Source organism: Zeus faber (genome assembly GCF_960531495.2).
Source record: "Zeus faber genome assembly, chromosome: 7".
In the NCBI taxonomy this organism is placed as follows: domain Eukaryota; kingdom Metazoa; phylum Chordata; class Actinopteri; order Zeiformes; family Zeidae; genus Zeus; species Zeus faber.
In genome coordinates this window covers 1,915,089-1,929,683 of record NC_137203.1, presented here as the reverse complement: position 1 = coordinate 1,929,683, position 14,595 = coordinate 1,915,089, and the positions used below count along the sequence as shown (strand labels likewise).

The following is a 14,595-nucleotide window of genomic DNA, read 5'->3' as shown; positions in this document are numbered from 1 at the left end:
TTGTCACATACATATAATCCATACGTTCACACGGTGAAAATGTTGACAGAAGGACAACGAGACGGTAAGTTGTCAGGCGAGTTGTCACAAATTGTCACTGTTCACGGCGGCCTGGCTTCCTGCTCACATCGGTCGGCCGCCCCATGCGTGCGGGGGGGGTGTCTCCGGTTCTCCCGATCTCCTGAAGCGCCCGCTCCTCCTCCAGGAGCTGAGCAGCAGCTCTATCTCCCCTCTTGGCCCCTGGAGAAGCAGAGCGGGGCCAAGTCCCTCCCTCTCCTCCACCGCTCAGCTCCGCCGCCGCTCTGCTCCTCCCCGCTCCGCCCCACGGCCTCCGCCGGGTCCCCACGGAGGCCGGGGAGTCCTGCAGACGGCGGAACAGGATCCCCCTGAGGAACCGCATTGTGGGGCAGAAGGTAGGCCCAGTGTTTAGGTGAAGTTTAGAAGATGAATAAACATCATCATCACCACCAATAAAATGGAACCTGATTGGCTCATAACATGGAATTGCTTGAATATTAAAGGGTGTCAGAGTGTCAGACTTGAAACCTTGAAAGATCTGATTTAATGAAAGCAGCTCCCGCTACAATTATGTGGCAGTAAACATATCCCAGAATGCAGTTCTGTGGCAGTAAATTGTCCCGGTGAGAACAGACGGGAACGACCAAAACCGCCTCCGACAGGTGTGGTCGTTGTAGGTCAGCGTGTGGCAGTGTCGGCAGCAGTGGTGCACGCTGGGACGGGTTTACCTGAGCAGTTAGTGGCGCGGGCCCTTGCGGGCCGTGCTCCGGGGCCATGTTGATCTTGGAGAGGACGTGGAGGCGCTGGCTCCCCTCCTCCAGCCGGGCCAGCAGGGCCGACCGGAGGTCACGGCAACAAGCCCACGGCTGAGGGGACGGAAGGTGCTCTGATCTCCTGCACGGGGGCATTGAGTGTGGTTCTGTTTCTGTTGGGGTCCTTCAGGGAAGACGCTCCAGTTCACTCTTGTGTTTTGGAAATTTGAATATATTAATTTGAATATATTTAATTACCCCCAAAAAAACATTTATTTTTGCTCATTCGAGTGTATCAGTGTTTCTTCCTGGCTGGCCGTTAAAAACCCCACCGAGAACAGAGCCCCGTGTTGAAACGCTGAGTTTATTCTCAGGGTTAGGGTTGTTACCCTCATGCATCTCTTTGTTTGTCTGTTTCTTTCCTCTCTTCATTCTATCATTCTGCTTCTGGCTGAGGCCTGAAATGGTCTCGTCAGAATACTGTGGCTCCGACCATCACTTTTTGCAAATATCCGTCCAGAAAACAAGGTTGTGGTGTGGGGATGGTGTGGATTGAGCAGCCACACCTGTCCTGGCTCCAGGTAACTGGGCCCAGGATCAGTGTGGCTGTTTGCCTGTTGCTTGTTAGACAAATGACGTGTGTCGATCTGCTCCGGGCTTGTTCCACCCAGCCCACTCTCTGCAATAAACTTGTGTTTTCTACACCAGTTATTGATACGCCAGCTCTGTTTCCTTAGGGTGTGGCAGGCGGAACTGCCACAGAGGTTGATTCCACTGTAAGACGCTCTGGAGACGTGAGGTCACCGAGCCCAGTTTGAGTTGCCAGTGCAGGCGGGCTCGCAGCGCGTGGAGGTCTGAGGTGGGCGGGGCTGAAGCCATCCCGCCCGTCACCAGGTTCAGATAGTCGCCGTAGCGAGCCAGCGCTGACAGACACGCCAAGCTGCAACACAAACACCAGCATTAGTGTGTGTGTGTGTGTGTGTGTGTGTGTGTGTGTGTGTGTTTGTCATCCACGCTGTCAGACCTTCATCCCTCCTCCTCCTCCTCCTCCCTGCTGCTGCAGCTGCTCTCTGATGGTCCGTCCTGCACCAGAAGGTCCTCTGTCCAGAAGAATCTATCCATGTAAAGGTCATCCATGACTCACTACCTCCACCTGTTGGTCATTTTCTACTTGTCCATGAGTAATTACAGAAATGTAATCATTTCTAACATTGCATTTGTAGTATATTCTCCGTGCCCCTTCTTGCGGTGGAGTGACGCCCACTACCTCTTTCAGCCACCGGGGTTTGCATTACTCACAGTTGCGGTTAACAGCCTAATTTCTCTAAAATCCAACTAAACTAAAAAAGACTCACTGCCACTTAAGCACACGACTCATTTCATGATGAAGGACATTTATCTTCGTGTGCTACCCCGACCGCCTGACGCTGTGGGCCCTGCGGTCCGGCTCTCAGCTCCTCAGCCTCTGCCGCATAAACACTGGCTCTGGGGATCATGGGAGATTTGGAATCTGCAATTTGAACTCACTTTCAGTGACTTGAATGGTTTGTTGTTCTATTTCATCCATGCCACACCTTGTACTCGATGTGCTAAGATAAACTTTGACTGACTTAAAAAATGTTCACAGTATTTGGTTTGCTATTATTGTGTTGGTGATGGTTTGACTTGATGGGCAGTGAAGGGTTTGGCTTGGTTTGTGTCACGACCAGAACTGGGAGAGACCCAAAAAAAACCTTCTCTATGTGGGAGTTGTTTGTTTGAAAATAGTACAAAGACCAGGACGACAGTAGAATGACGAATTGACGATGAAGGGAATTTCACCATCATGTACCATTCGACTTAACACTGCATTTGACATGTGTAGTACCTGTGTAGTACCTGTGAAGTGGCTTTGTAGTAGCTGTGTAGTAGCTGAGCATATATACTGTATCCATGTATTTATATATAATACCGTTTACAAAATAAATCCTAAAATAACAGCGTTTACACCACTGCGTGCTATGATCAGAGTGGGCCAGCGGGTGGCGCTAGTGTGCAGCTCAAGTTTGTTTACCAAAATGCTGCATTCGTTCGAACTCGGAAAACGGTCATTTCCACTTAATATAAAAAGAGCCTTGTCTCGGTAATAAAGAAAATGGACGCCACGGTGTGTTTGTTTGGCGGTTATTACATTGTACAGCATCTGGAGCTAAAACGTCAGGGTAGTTTGCATCGAAGTTAGAATGTTTTCTCACTGAAAACGAGTAGGACGCAGGCTTGTCAGAACGTGCAGGAATGCAGCATAAAACCGGAAAAAGGAAACAGGAAATGAGCGGCGGGCAGACGGTCAGCTGACTCTGCAGCGCCGCATGATCATATCCCATAATAATAACAATAACAATAATAATAATAACAATAATAGTAGTAGTAGTAGTAGTAGTAGTAGTAGTAGTAGTAGTAGTATGCGTTAGCAGTGACAGCGGCTCGTCGTGCGTCGCCTCAAGTGTTAGTTTTCTTGTTGTTCAGCTGCTTGTTTCTGGCTCCTGTTCCCTGCGCGGACTCTTTTTATTCACCTTGGCTCCTGGATCCGCGATTCATCGCTCTTCAGAGGTATCGTGTCGTGTCGTGTCTACATGAATTTAATGTTATTTAACCCTGATACACAGTTTTGTTGTCGAGCATAGAAGCGCCTTATTGTTGATGCAGTGTTGGCGAATGTTAGTTTTGTTTGGCATGTTTGGAGATTGTCCGACGTCAGACTTGATGTCGTGTCGTCGTGTCGTCCGTGCATTTTAATTCGTCGTATCGTGATACTTAATTCTGGCTGTCACGGTCATACAGCTTTACTCGACTGTTAACTGTCCTTAAAATAATTGCCATTAACAATCTAAATTGGAATTCGCTCATTTCAAAATTCAAGATTCAATATTTTTATTTGTCACATACATAAACATACTTTCATACATATACATACTTTCATACATATACATACTTTCATACATATACATACTTTCATACATATACATACTTTCATACATATACATACTTTCATACATATATGCAGTGAAATGTAATGCAACGCACCCGGTGATAACTGGAGCGCCGGCGCAGGCGGCCGCATTTGTGTCCATGTTGAGCACGATGCCGCTGGTCGTTGCATCAAATACAACATGTAATAATACATGTCTGCCATGCACAAGAGCCATTTATTAACAGGGAACTTTGAGCATTAAAATTCAAGAAAAAAGTTGATTTTCCGACTCAAATGAAGTGCAAACTCTCCGAATCCTCATTGTGTTTCTTGCGACATTTCTAGCTTTGGTCTAAAATCTTAAATTTCGATGGAAATGTGATTGTGGAACTTAACGATATTATTTAAAAATAATTCACGATCTGCTGAAGTAATTGCAACCAGATGATTATGTAGTAATATGACGTAGTGATTTACGTCTGCATACTGCACTTTATAGTTATATAACATATGCTTTATGCATATGTTATATATCATATGTTATCTGAAATATTAGTTTTGTTTGAAAATTTAGACTTTCGTCTGATATCATAGTTTCACAATTAAACACCATGTTAAAGTATACGTATATGTGGTGAAATGCATATTTGGTCAAATTTGTCCCGCAGCATTTTTTATTTCAACAGCTGATATTGTGATGCATATCGATGTTTCCGATCAATGTATTGATCGTCCTTCCTTGCTCTTGCCCAGATCCATGTCAGAGCAGATAGACAGAGCTCTTCACCATGGACGCCCAGAATGAGAGGACGCGGCTGCTGGACGCCGAGGACGGAGACGAGGAGGCGCGTCCTGGCGTCCGCTCGGAGCAGGACACGTATCTAGAGTGAGTTACTCCAAATTCCGCCGTTTGCACGGAATGCTGAGCTCTGACAAGGTGACTGTGGATCTTCTAACGACCGCCCGAGCTTCTTTGTCAGCGAATGAATCACTGTTTGCGTTTGCAATTTGCCGCCTGTTTCCTCAAAGGAACAGACGACTAATTCAGGAGGTGAACCATGACATACTTCCATAGTGGTGTATACTTATTGTACAGATTTTTATTATAATTATTTGCCTCGGCACTTCTCGGTCTAAAAGTGTCTGGAAGAGGAAAACCGCTGCAGCTACGGACACGGTTGAGGTCCCGTTAGAACCGGGACGTCTCAGACATCTCTTGGATCAAGTTTGTTGGAGAATTTCTCCTGCGTGGCCAGAGCTGCTCCAAAGCGGTGTTCTGACCAGTCTGCCCCTGCTTCTGATGAAGAAGGCTTCATACCGATGAGAGGTTGTGTACCATTGGTCAGGTGTCATGTACAAGACTATGCCCCCTCAATCAACAATTGATCAAATCAAGTCAGTCATGAGAGCCATACAATGGTTTAACAGTCAAACTCAGGTCACAGGTACAGTCTTACTAGGCCATAAAAGAAAACACACAATGCTCTGTCAAGTTACACTTATCTCCACACAAGGTTGATTGAGGAGGGAATGTGGTCTGGTAAACCCTTACACTGCAACAGACACTGTTTAGAAAGAACAGTCTCTTGATATAAACTCTGAGAAACTCATTAAAACCCAGAGGCAATGTGTGTTTTAAAAGCTACCTAACATACAAAAGGCTGTTGTCCTATATAAAACATGTTAAACATCATTCAAAGAATTGATCATGGGCAGTTTTCTCTTACAAGTTTCATCCATATCGATCCTCATACGGAGCAGGATTTAGTGAAAATCAGACAAAAATTGACTGGAAGTAGCCGAACGTTCGTGCATGACCGACACGCCATCGTTCAAAAACTTTCAGTCGGGTGGTGCAGCTCCAGAGCAACGGGTCCCAATCGTGTCCGTTTCATTTTAGTCCCAAAAGTTAAAAAAGTTGATGAAATGTGTGTGAGGGACATGCAGTGTTGAATGTGTTTGAATGGAAGCGTCTTGTTGGAACTTCCACACGGAGTGATTTCCTTCCAGAGACACCGTGAGGCAGGACTCTGTGGACTACAGGAAGTAGACAGACACCTGACAGGAAGTAGACAGACACCTGACAGGAAGTAGACAGACACCTGACGGGAAGTAGACAGAGACCTAACGGGAAGTAGACAGGGACCTGAGGGGAAGTAGACAGGGACCTGACGGGAAGTAGACAGGGACCTGACAGGAAGTAGACAGACAGACACCTGACTGGAAGTAGACACCTTCTCATTTTTAGGATAAGGTCACAACATGCAACAAGTGGAACCTTGTATTAGCAAAACAGTGTCACCAGGACTCACCGCGTCGTTACATCAGCAGATGCTGTGTTCAATGGAAACTCAGAAAGTTTTACTTGTTTTCGATGTAATGCTGATGTAAAGAGGAGTGACAGCAGGAACTGATGCTACGTTCCATGGAAAGTCATAAAATATCATGTCGATAATGGACCCCGTGTATTGCTGCCTGTAGCTATATTTATTATTATTATTATTATTATTATTATTATTCACAAACAGAAATATCCAAATAGATTCGTACCCAGTTAATCAATACTTAGGCTCTGGCCCCTCTCTTTGCCTTTTTATAATCTATCTCCATCTGGTGCAGAGAGCATGTTTTGGAGACATTTTTTCCGTGCTCCTCGTCTGCTGCACTGCAGTGCACAAGCTATTACCAAGAAAAGGATGTCTTGTTCATTATAACATAGTTTAGTCAAATGATTCTATTGACCCCAGTGGATCTGCACACAAACTGCTGCTGGAGAAAAGCCTTAAACATTATTTCAGTGTAATTTAGTTGTGATTCTTTGGATCCTATGAAGCGACGGCTTGTTTCAGGCTTCGTGGCGACTTCGTTCTGCTTCATTTGCTTCTACGCTCCGCAGCAAAGTGAGGAACGGGAAGCTGTACCTGGCGGTGTTCGTGTCGGTGCTGGGCCCGCTGAGCTTCGGCTGCGTGCTGGGGTACAGCTCCTCTGCCATCCCAGAGCTGTCCAGCATCCCAGACCCCCGGCTGCGGCTGGACCAGGACCAGGCATCCTGGTTCGGGGTACGTTGGGCCAGCACCGAGCCCTGAATCCTTTCAGGATTTTGTTATCTTCACCATGAACATTTAGACCAATTAATTAAGATCGTACTTAAATTGGTTCTGGAATAAGAGGCACAGAGACTCATATGAAAGAAAAACTCCTTTAATAACCCACAGTAATGACCCTTTATTGTAAAACCTTTCTATCATAAACTTTCCACTTCAATTACAATTATTGAAGTGTAATTGAATCACTCTTGGTCCAGAAGCCATTGGCCGGAATTTTCAGGTTTGGGATCCTTTAAAGAACAAAACAACAATATAATGACATATCATGTAATATATTATCACATACATTTTAATATCTGGTGGAACACCACATATATTTTGCAAATAAATGCCAATATACTTTATTGTCATTTTTCTTCAATATAATATCACAAAATATTACCCCGACAATGCTTATTAATTTATTGAATGATTTCAAATATATGACTAAATAATATATTATTTGGAAAATATATGATTACACATTTTACAATATATCAATAGCAACAATAATTGGTATAATCTGTACTATATTACACATTATATTTTTCAATGTACACAAAATGCCCGTGCCATCTGCTGATATCAGTGTTATTATGTGTTCAGAATATTGTGAGAGCAGCATTAATAATGAAAATGAATAATGACTGTACATTGCACGAGGATGTAATGCTGCGTCCCTGTGTTGCAGTCCATCGTGACGGTGGGCGCGGCAGGCGGCGGCCTGCTGGGCGGCTGGATGGTGGAGAAGCTGGGCCGGAAGCTGAGCCTCATGCTCTGCTCGCTGCCCTTCGTCTGCGGCTTCACCGTCATCGTGGCTGCCAAGAACGTCTGGATGCTGTACGTCGGCCGAGTGCTGACCGGGCTGGCCTGCGGGGTCACCTCGCTGGTGGTCCCAGTAAGTAGACCGTTAGGTGCTAGAAGGTAGAGCCGGTGGTCAAAGGAAGTAGATCCATTCATAAGCCGATATAAATACATGGATATCACAATATTTTACTGTGAAAATGTTTCATCTTTATATCTTCTTGTTGTCATTCATGTATGCTGTAAAATTGTGCATCACAATATGAAGATGTATTTATTCGGGCCGGTGCCATAACACTCCGGAAACATAAATCGTAACGTGTAATTTATCCCTGAGCACGTGTGTGAGATTGTGAGATTTGGGAGGCGTGTGTGAGAGCGGCTGCTCCTTCCGAGGCTGAATGTGACGGAGCCGCCGTTGCTTCCTCAGCTCTACATCTCCGAGATGGCCCACGAGCGTGTGCGCGGCACGCTGGGGAGCTGCGTCCAGCTGATGGTGGTGACGGGGATCTGCGGCGCCTACGTGGGAGGTAGGGCGCTCCGCTTGGCGGCCACCAGGGGAAGGAGATTGGGTGTTTTGATTGCACATCAGTGCGGTGATATGGGACGAGATGTGGTTGTGGGAACATGCTGGGAGAGCTCAGTTACTGCGAAGTTGTTTTCTGAACTTCACAGACTGTTCTTCTGTTTTAATCATTATATCAGAATATCCACCTTACCGATGATTCGAAATTGGATATTTAACGGGTGTGTAAGTATTTATTGAAGCACCAATAGTCACTCCCAAAATATCGTTAAACTATCGATATCGGGGTATTTGTCAAAAATGATCATGTTTTTAGTGGTTTTAGACATTTTTACGTCGACATGACCTAATAACCTAATTCAAACTGCTCCGGGCAATGAAAACGGTCTCACCCATCAGCCAATCATGTCTTATGAATGTGTCACGTGATGCTCCTGACGGGCCTCACGCGCCTCCATTCTGCATTTCACGGCAATTTTTTTTTTAATCAATTTCACAGCAAATTTTTGATTACATGATTTTCCTGGCGGTGGATTTGATCGGGCCCTAGTCATGAGTACTCAAAAGTTTTACTACGGGGCCAATTCTAATTCAATTATAGTCAATATAATAAATAAGATATTGTAGCTATAATGCATTGTAGTTATATTTAACGGTTAAAGATTTGGTGTCTTTCAGCGGACAGCGGGTGTTGGAAGTATCTCTGGAATGGCTGTAAATGGTTTGGGAATATTTGAGTTTTATTTTAAACATGCATCGTCATCACGTTCCAGCTGTTGAAAGCAAAAAGCCTCCTGTCTTTATGCTCATGTTGTCTCCAATACCTTTCATAAATCTGTGCTTCAAAATAAAATGAGCACATTTGCTGCGGTGGCTGTCATGCTGACTCGGCACTCCTCCGTCTCCACCAGAGGATTCAGCGTTTTTTAACTTCCTCGTCCCGTGGGTGATCCCATCAAATTCTTCTCTGATTGATTCCATCAGGCACCGAGCGATCTGGGATTAGAAAAACACAACTTTATCGAATCATTGTCATGAAGTAAATGAAACTTTCTCGGAATTTATTTATTTAGTGTCTTGAAGAGACACAGCACAAACTTTATTCATGTTTTTTGACCCACGTGAGACTCACTCTCTTCGTTGAGAATAGAATGGATAAAACGTTATGATCCACACAAGGTAGACATTTAAAAACATTGTTTCAAACCATAAAAGAGCAGAACAGCAACGACATCATTTACCAACTTTGACTTGAATTTATTTCAAGGACCTATTTCCTACAAACATGTTCGGCAGCCAAGGAGAGTCGAACGTTCTGAGAGGGAACAAGAAGCTGCTGGAGTTCAATTCCCTAAATTCCCTCCAGTCTTTCCTCAAACCGTGGAAAGGCTAAAGGGACGTTATAGCACAAGATCTGATTTGGAAATGCTTCTCCTGGGGCACAACTCAACCCCAACGCCAGAGAACAGCGGGCGTGCGTCAGGCCAGCATTACTTATTTATGAAAGGAAAAAAGAAAAAGAAACTTTGCTAAGCGGTGTCCACCAGGGGCCGTGCGGCTCCTCCACCCAGCTGCTTCATCCACCAGGGGCCGTGCGGCTCCTCCACCCAGCTGCTTCATCCACCAGGGGCCGTGCGGCTCCTCCACCCAGCTGCTTCATCCACCAGGGGCCGTGCGGCTCCTCCACCCAGCTGCTTCATACATTCTTTTCCCAAGAAGAGTTGAAGGGTGTGGTGTCTCCCTGCGTCTGGTGTCCAGGTGCCCTGCAGGACTGGCGCTGGCTCGCCGTCTGCTGCTCCGTCCCCCCCGTGCTCTTGATGATGGGCATGTGCTGGATGCCGGAGACCCCCAGGTTCCTGCTGTCCCGGGGCCGGCGGCGCGAGGCCGAGGAGGCGCTGCGCTTCCTGCGGGGCCCCGAGGCGCCCGTGGCGTGGGAGTGCGCTCGCATCCAAGACGCTTTCAATGACCAGGTGAGGTTGAAGGTTGGTGAGAGACCCAGGGGTCCTTCCAGGGGGTCCCCAGCAAAGCCATTCTTAGTTAATCTTCCACATGATTTAATTTCCTAGACATCAGCAGCGTCAGAATGTCCAGTAAAGACTGTTTGGACCGTTTACTGTTATTTGCTGAACTAGAGAACAGCTGGACGGGACGACAGCACTAGAGTTACTAGTTACTAGTTACTAGTAACTCTAGTAACTAGTGCTGCTTGTTTCTAGAGGATGTTCAGCTGTGACGGTGACATGCGGTTGCTTTTATATTGTGATTATGTATTTGTTATATGTCGCTTTGGACAACACGAGAGACACTGACTCTTAACAAAAACCACCTGATGAGATGGGACCCAGAGACCGGGGCCCGGGGCCTCATGAGGATCAGGCTCGGGGTCCTTGGGGGGGAAAGGTTGAGTTTCTTTTTGCATCGTTCTGTCGCTCCGTCCCCAAATCCTCCCTTCAGCTCTCGTCTCCGCTCACGGGCTCCGGTGTGGCGACAGGCGACAACAGGCGTGTTTGAGTGTTCAGAGCCGCCGGTGAGATGTTGGTGAAGTGAAGTTGTGCCCCCCCCCCCAGGGAACCCGTTTCCAGGTGTCTGACCTCAGAGAGCCCGGCGTCTACAAACCTCTCTGCATCGGCGTTCTGCTCATGTTCTTCCAGCAGGCGACGGGAATCAACGCCGTGATGTTCTACGCAGAGAGCATCTTCAAGGAGGCTCATTTGGAGGTAAGAAGGTTGCTGCCGCCGGACGCCGGTGAACGAACGCCGCGCCGCGTGTTTTATCACCATCAAACCACCACGTTGAAGGAAGCAGCCGCGGCTCAACAAAACGTTCCGAGTGGCAACGTGGAAAAACGAGGCTGTTTTTGTGTTTTCCCAGAATGAGGAGGTTGCCACGGTGATGGTGGGCCTGATCCAGGTGGTGTTCACCGCGGTCGCAGCGCTGGTCATGGACAGAGCCGGCAGGAAGGTCCTGCTCATCGTGTCAGGTACCGGCCGAGCCGCGCCCCGCTTCTCCAACCCAGAAAACAACCCATAAACATGTCCCGCCTCCTCACGCAGGGGTCACCATGGCGATCAGTGCCGCAGCGTTTGGCGTCTACTTCAAGCTGCACCACCACGCCGCGGGGGGCCTCCACGGGGGGCCGGACGTGGGGGCCAGCCTGTCCTGGCTGGCGCTGGGCAGCATGGGGCTCTTCATCGCAGGTGAGACAGACGAGTCTGAGAAGAGCGCAGTCTCACTGCCTCTCTTTCTCTCTCGGTCTCTCTACCTCCCCGTCTCACCGTCTCCTTGTCTCTCTCTCTACCTCACTGTCTCTCTGCCTCCCTGTCTTCCTCTCCCTACTACTAACCCTTCAGTTGTTCAGTGTTTGTGAATATGATGATTTCGATTAGAGGTTGGACAAGGTGTCGATGCTGCAACACATCCTGATACTTCCTCTTGTGATATGTTGTCGATACGTCTGACGCAAAAAATATCCATATTTAATGAAAAGATGCTGTCGCTCTGAACGAGTGGTGAAACGCAGCGTAGATGATCTGTGATCTGTACGGGTCGCCCCCCGCGGTTCAGCTCGCATGTGAACCGTGGATCAGTTACAAAATAGAACCGTCATAGTGAAATAGTTTTACTGTCGCTGTTACTTTTTAAAGTCATAATTCCATAAATATGCTGCATAGTCTCAGTGAAAAGAGGATAAAGACAGATGCTGCTGTGTTTTACTCTCAAGCAGTGATTGGTTGACGCTACGTCGCTGTGTTGCTGCTACTTTACCACATGACGTCAAGCAAAAGTCACCGCCATGCGTCTGCTTGTCCGCCATGTTGGAACGCTCAAGAGCCGCTGGTAAACAAACACCGCGTGTGTTGAGAGACGCAGACTTCTCTTGTTTGTTATAAATGTGGGAAGTTGAGCAGGGTCCTGGTATCTTATTGGAATAATAACAATGTAGTTACGGGGGGCGGATCTAATCCTATTTTTTCACTCACTACCGTGTTTAAAGGAAGAAGGAATCATGCTGCCTCATATTGCACTTTCATTTATAACTGAGTCTTCAATAGTTTATATATTTTATATATTTTATATAAAGTAGTATCAGTTGTCAAATGATGTGAAACTGACACCACAATGCAGTGAATAAATACATCATTCCTGCTTTTTACCTTTTTTGTGGTATTCATTCTTCTTCAGTGATGATGTGGTGATGTCTGTCAGAATCGCTGGGTCATGATGCCACCGTTATCACGGGCAGCGTGTCGTGACAGTATCCTATCGTGAGCTACTCTGTGATTCCCGCCTGCCCCTGACCCCTGACCCCTGACCCCTGACCTTGACACTGGCCCCCTGTGCAGGGTTCGCTCTGGGCTGGGGCCCCATCCCCTGGCTGGTCATGTCTGAGATCTTCCCCACCAGAGTGCGGGGCGTGGCCAGCGCCGCCTGCGTGCTCACCAACTGGAGCAACGCCTTCATCGTCACCAAGACCTTCCACCTCCTCATGGTAACAACAAAAACAACAACAACAACAACAACAACAACAACAACAACACTGCTGCTCCTGCTTCCTTTTTAACTCTACTTTTAGGATCATTTCCTCAGTATACTTCTCTTAAACTTCTTGAAGTTTTACCCCAAACAGCTTTCTCTTGTTTCTGTTCAACTTCACATCGTTCCTGTGTGTTGTTGTTGTTGTTGTTGTTGTTGTTGTTGTTGTTGTTGTTGTCAACTGGACAATTCATTCATGTCATTGGTTTAAAAAGATTATTGTTAAATTGACTTTATTTTGATCAATTCAAAGTAAAGTTAAACTAGTAAAGTAAGTGTATTTTATTACCGTGTGTATTTGTGGGGTAATAACGACACCGTGGTCCTGGCTCCTCTGGGGCCCGAGGTGAGACCTTGTGGAGCCTCCTGCTCTGGTTTGTGTGGATGTGAGACTGTGACTCTCCGCAGGACGCTCTGACCAGCGCTGGAACCTTCTGGCTCTTCGCCGCCATGTGCGCCCTCAACGTCCTCTTCACCATCGTCTTCGTCCCCGAAACAAAGGGCAGGACTCTGGAGCAGATTGAGGCCCGGTTCCGGGGGACGCCGGCACCTTGACGGAGGTTGTTTTTCCAACCTGTGGATGTGGACAGAAGCCATAAAGGTTATTTTACCTGAGGAGACAGGAAGGGAAATTCTTCATTGGTCCATGTTTAGTACTGGAAGCAGCTGCAGCGTCTCCTAATTAAAAAGTTATGACATGTAAATTAAAAGTAAAATCAATTTTATAAACTGACACATTTTCTAGGTTCATAAAGACACTAGTGGCCATTTTTGTACATTGTTAATGCCAGTTGCGTGATTATAACAATTATAACAATCCTCCTAAATGAAACTTACCTCTCTTGAACTTGAACCTGAACTTGAAATGCAGCTGAACAGAATCTGCTGAATCAGGGTTTTATGGTACATAATGGGAAGGTGAGCATGTACTTTAGCTGTACACACTACTTTATCTAATTTATTAACAGTTCATTTCGCAGCACAAGCTGCTTTGCGGTCGGTCCCCTCCGTCAAAAGTTCCCTGAGCTGAGACCGGGACCTTCGGAGGCAGAACTTTGATCCGGTCCAAGTTCCACTGTGTTCACACAATGGGGAAACTCAGTTGAGTTTGCAGAAGAGAGCGCCCCCTGCTGCACACTGGAAGCGTTTATCATCAGAGGGAAGTGCTGTGCAGTCTTAATCAGTGCCAAAATGACCATTGTATGTTTATATATTTCAGAACAATTTCCCCTGTAGTTTATATATTTGAGAACAATTGTCATATATTTGAGGAGAATCAACCTAAATCTGAATTCGATTCATTTGAATGGATTTGGGATTTTATATGAAGAAAATGTACTTTGACTGTTTACTCTGTTTTGGTTGAAGGGGGGCTTAGACAATTTTGAAGTGACACACAGCTTTACACAGGTTTTTGTCCATTTCTCCTCGTAAATATTTTCCACGTGAATGAAATTTCTGAATAATTTCTCCACATGCAGATTAATTTATTCACATCCCTCAAGGCTGCCGCTGCACCATGAGCGTGGTCCTGATCACTATAAGCTAATCCATTCACATCAACTTGAGCCTTGTGAGCAGGCAACTCCTGTTCTTGTCATGTTTGTCTTTTTTGATTGTCTGGAATCCATTTAATAAATGTTAATTAAAAAAACCCACTTTCAAGCGTTTTTATAACATGTATAGGATCTGCTGCAGTCAATGAGTATAATTTAATTCAGCACTTGCACATTATGAATCAGATTAAATCAAAATGTATTTATTACATTAATGTACATATATTTTTGCAGGTATCATATCACCTAAACTGACCTCAAACAAGATTTTCAATCTTACAACCTGACCTTTGAGTTCGAAGAGTGAACAACAAATCCGTTAACTATCACTCTGAGGCTGCACTGCAAGTCATTTGATTCCATCACAAGG

At 46.1% G+C, this 14,595-nt stretch overlaps 1 protein-coding gene across 1 annotated transcript; it reads left to right on the top strand.

Annotated features, from left to right (window-relative positions):
- The first annotated feature begins 3,105 nt into the window (after positions 1-3,105).
- Positions 3,106-14,531, top strand: slc2a8 (solute carrier family 2 member 8). Its single transcript, XM_080003243.1, has 11 exons — positions 3,106-3,359; positions 4,474-4,606; positions 6,617-6,779; positions 7,498-7,704; positions 8,041-8,140; positions 9,895-10,106; positions 10,704-10,853; positions 11,008-11,116; positions 11,190-11,333; positions 12,480-12,625; positions 13,078-14,531. Exons 2-11 carry the CDS (start codon positions 4,509-4,511, stop codon positions 13,222-13,224), a joined length of 1,476 nt encoding a protein of 491 aa, XP_079859369.1. The 5' UTR covers positions 3,106-3,359; positions 4,474-4,508; the 3' UTR covers positions 13,225-14,531.
- The last annotated feature ends 64 nt before the right edge of the window (positions 14,532-14,595 follow it).

What these genes read in the sequence shown, in the direction of transcription:
- slc2a8 (XM_080003243.1), top strand. Translation starts at nt 4,509, where the DNA reads ATGGACGCCCAGAATGAGAGGACGCGGCTGCTGGACGCCGAGGACGGA. An exon ending in GAGCAGGACACGTATCTAGA is followed by an intron (nt 4,607 to 6,616) that starts GTGAGTTACTCC and finishes TACGCTCCGCAG; the next exon opens with CAAAGTGAGGAACGGGAAGC. An exon ending in TCAAGGAGGCTCATTTGGAG is followed by an intron (nt 10,854 to 11,007) that starts GTAAGAAGGTTG and finishes GTGTTTTCCCAG; the next exon opens with AATGAGGAGGTTGCCACGGT.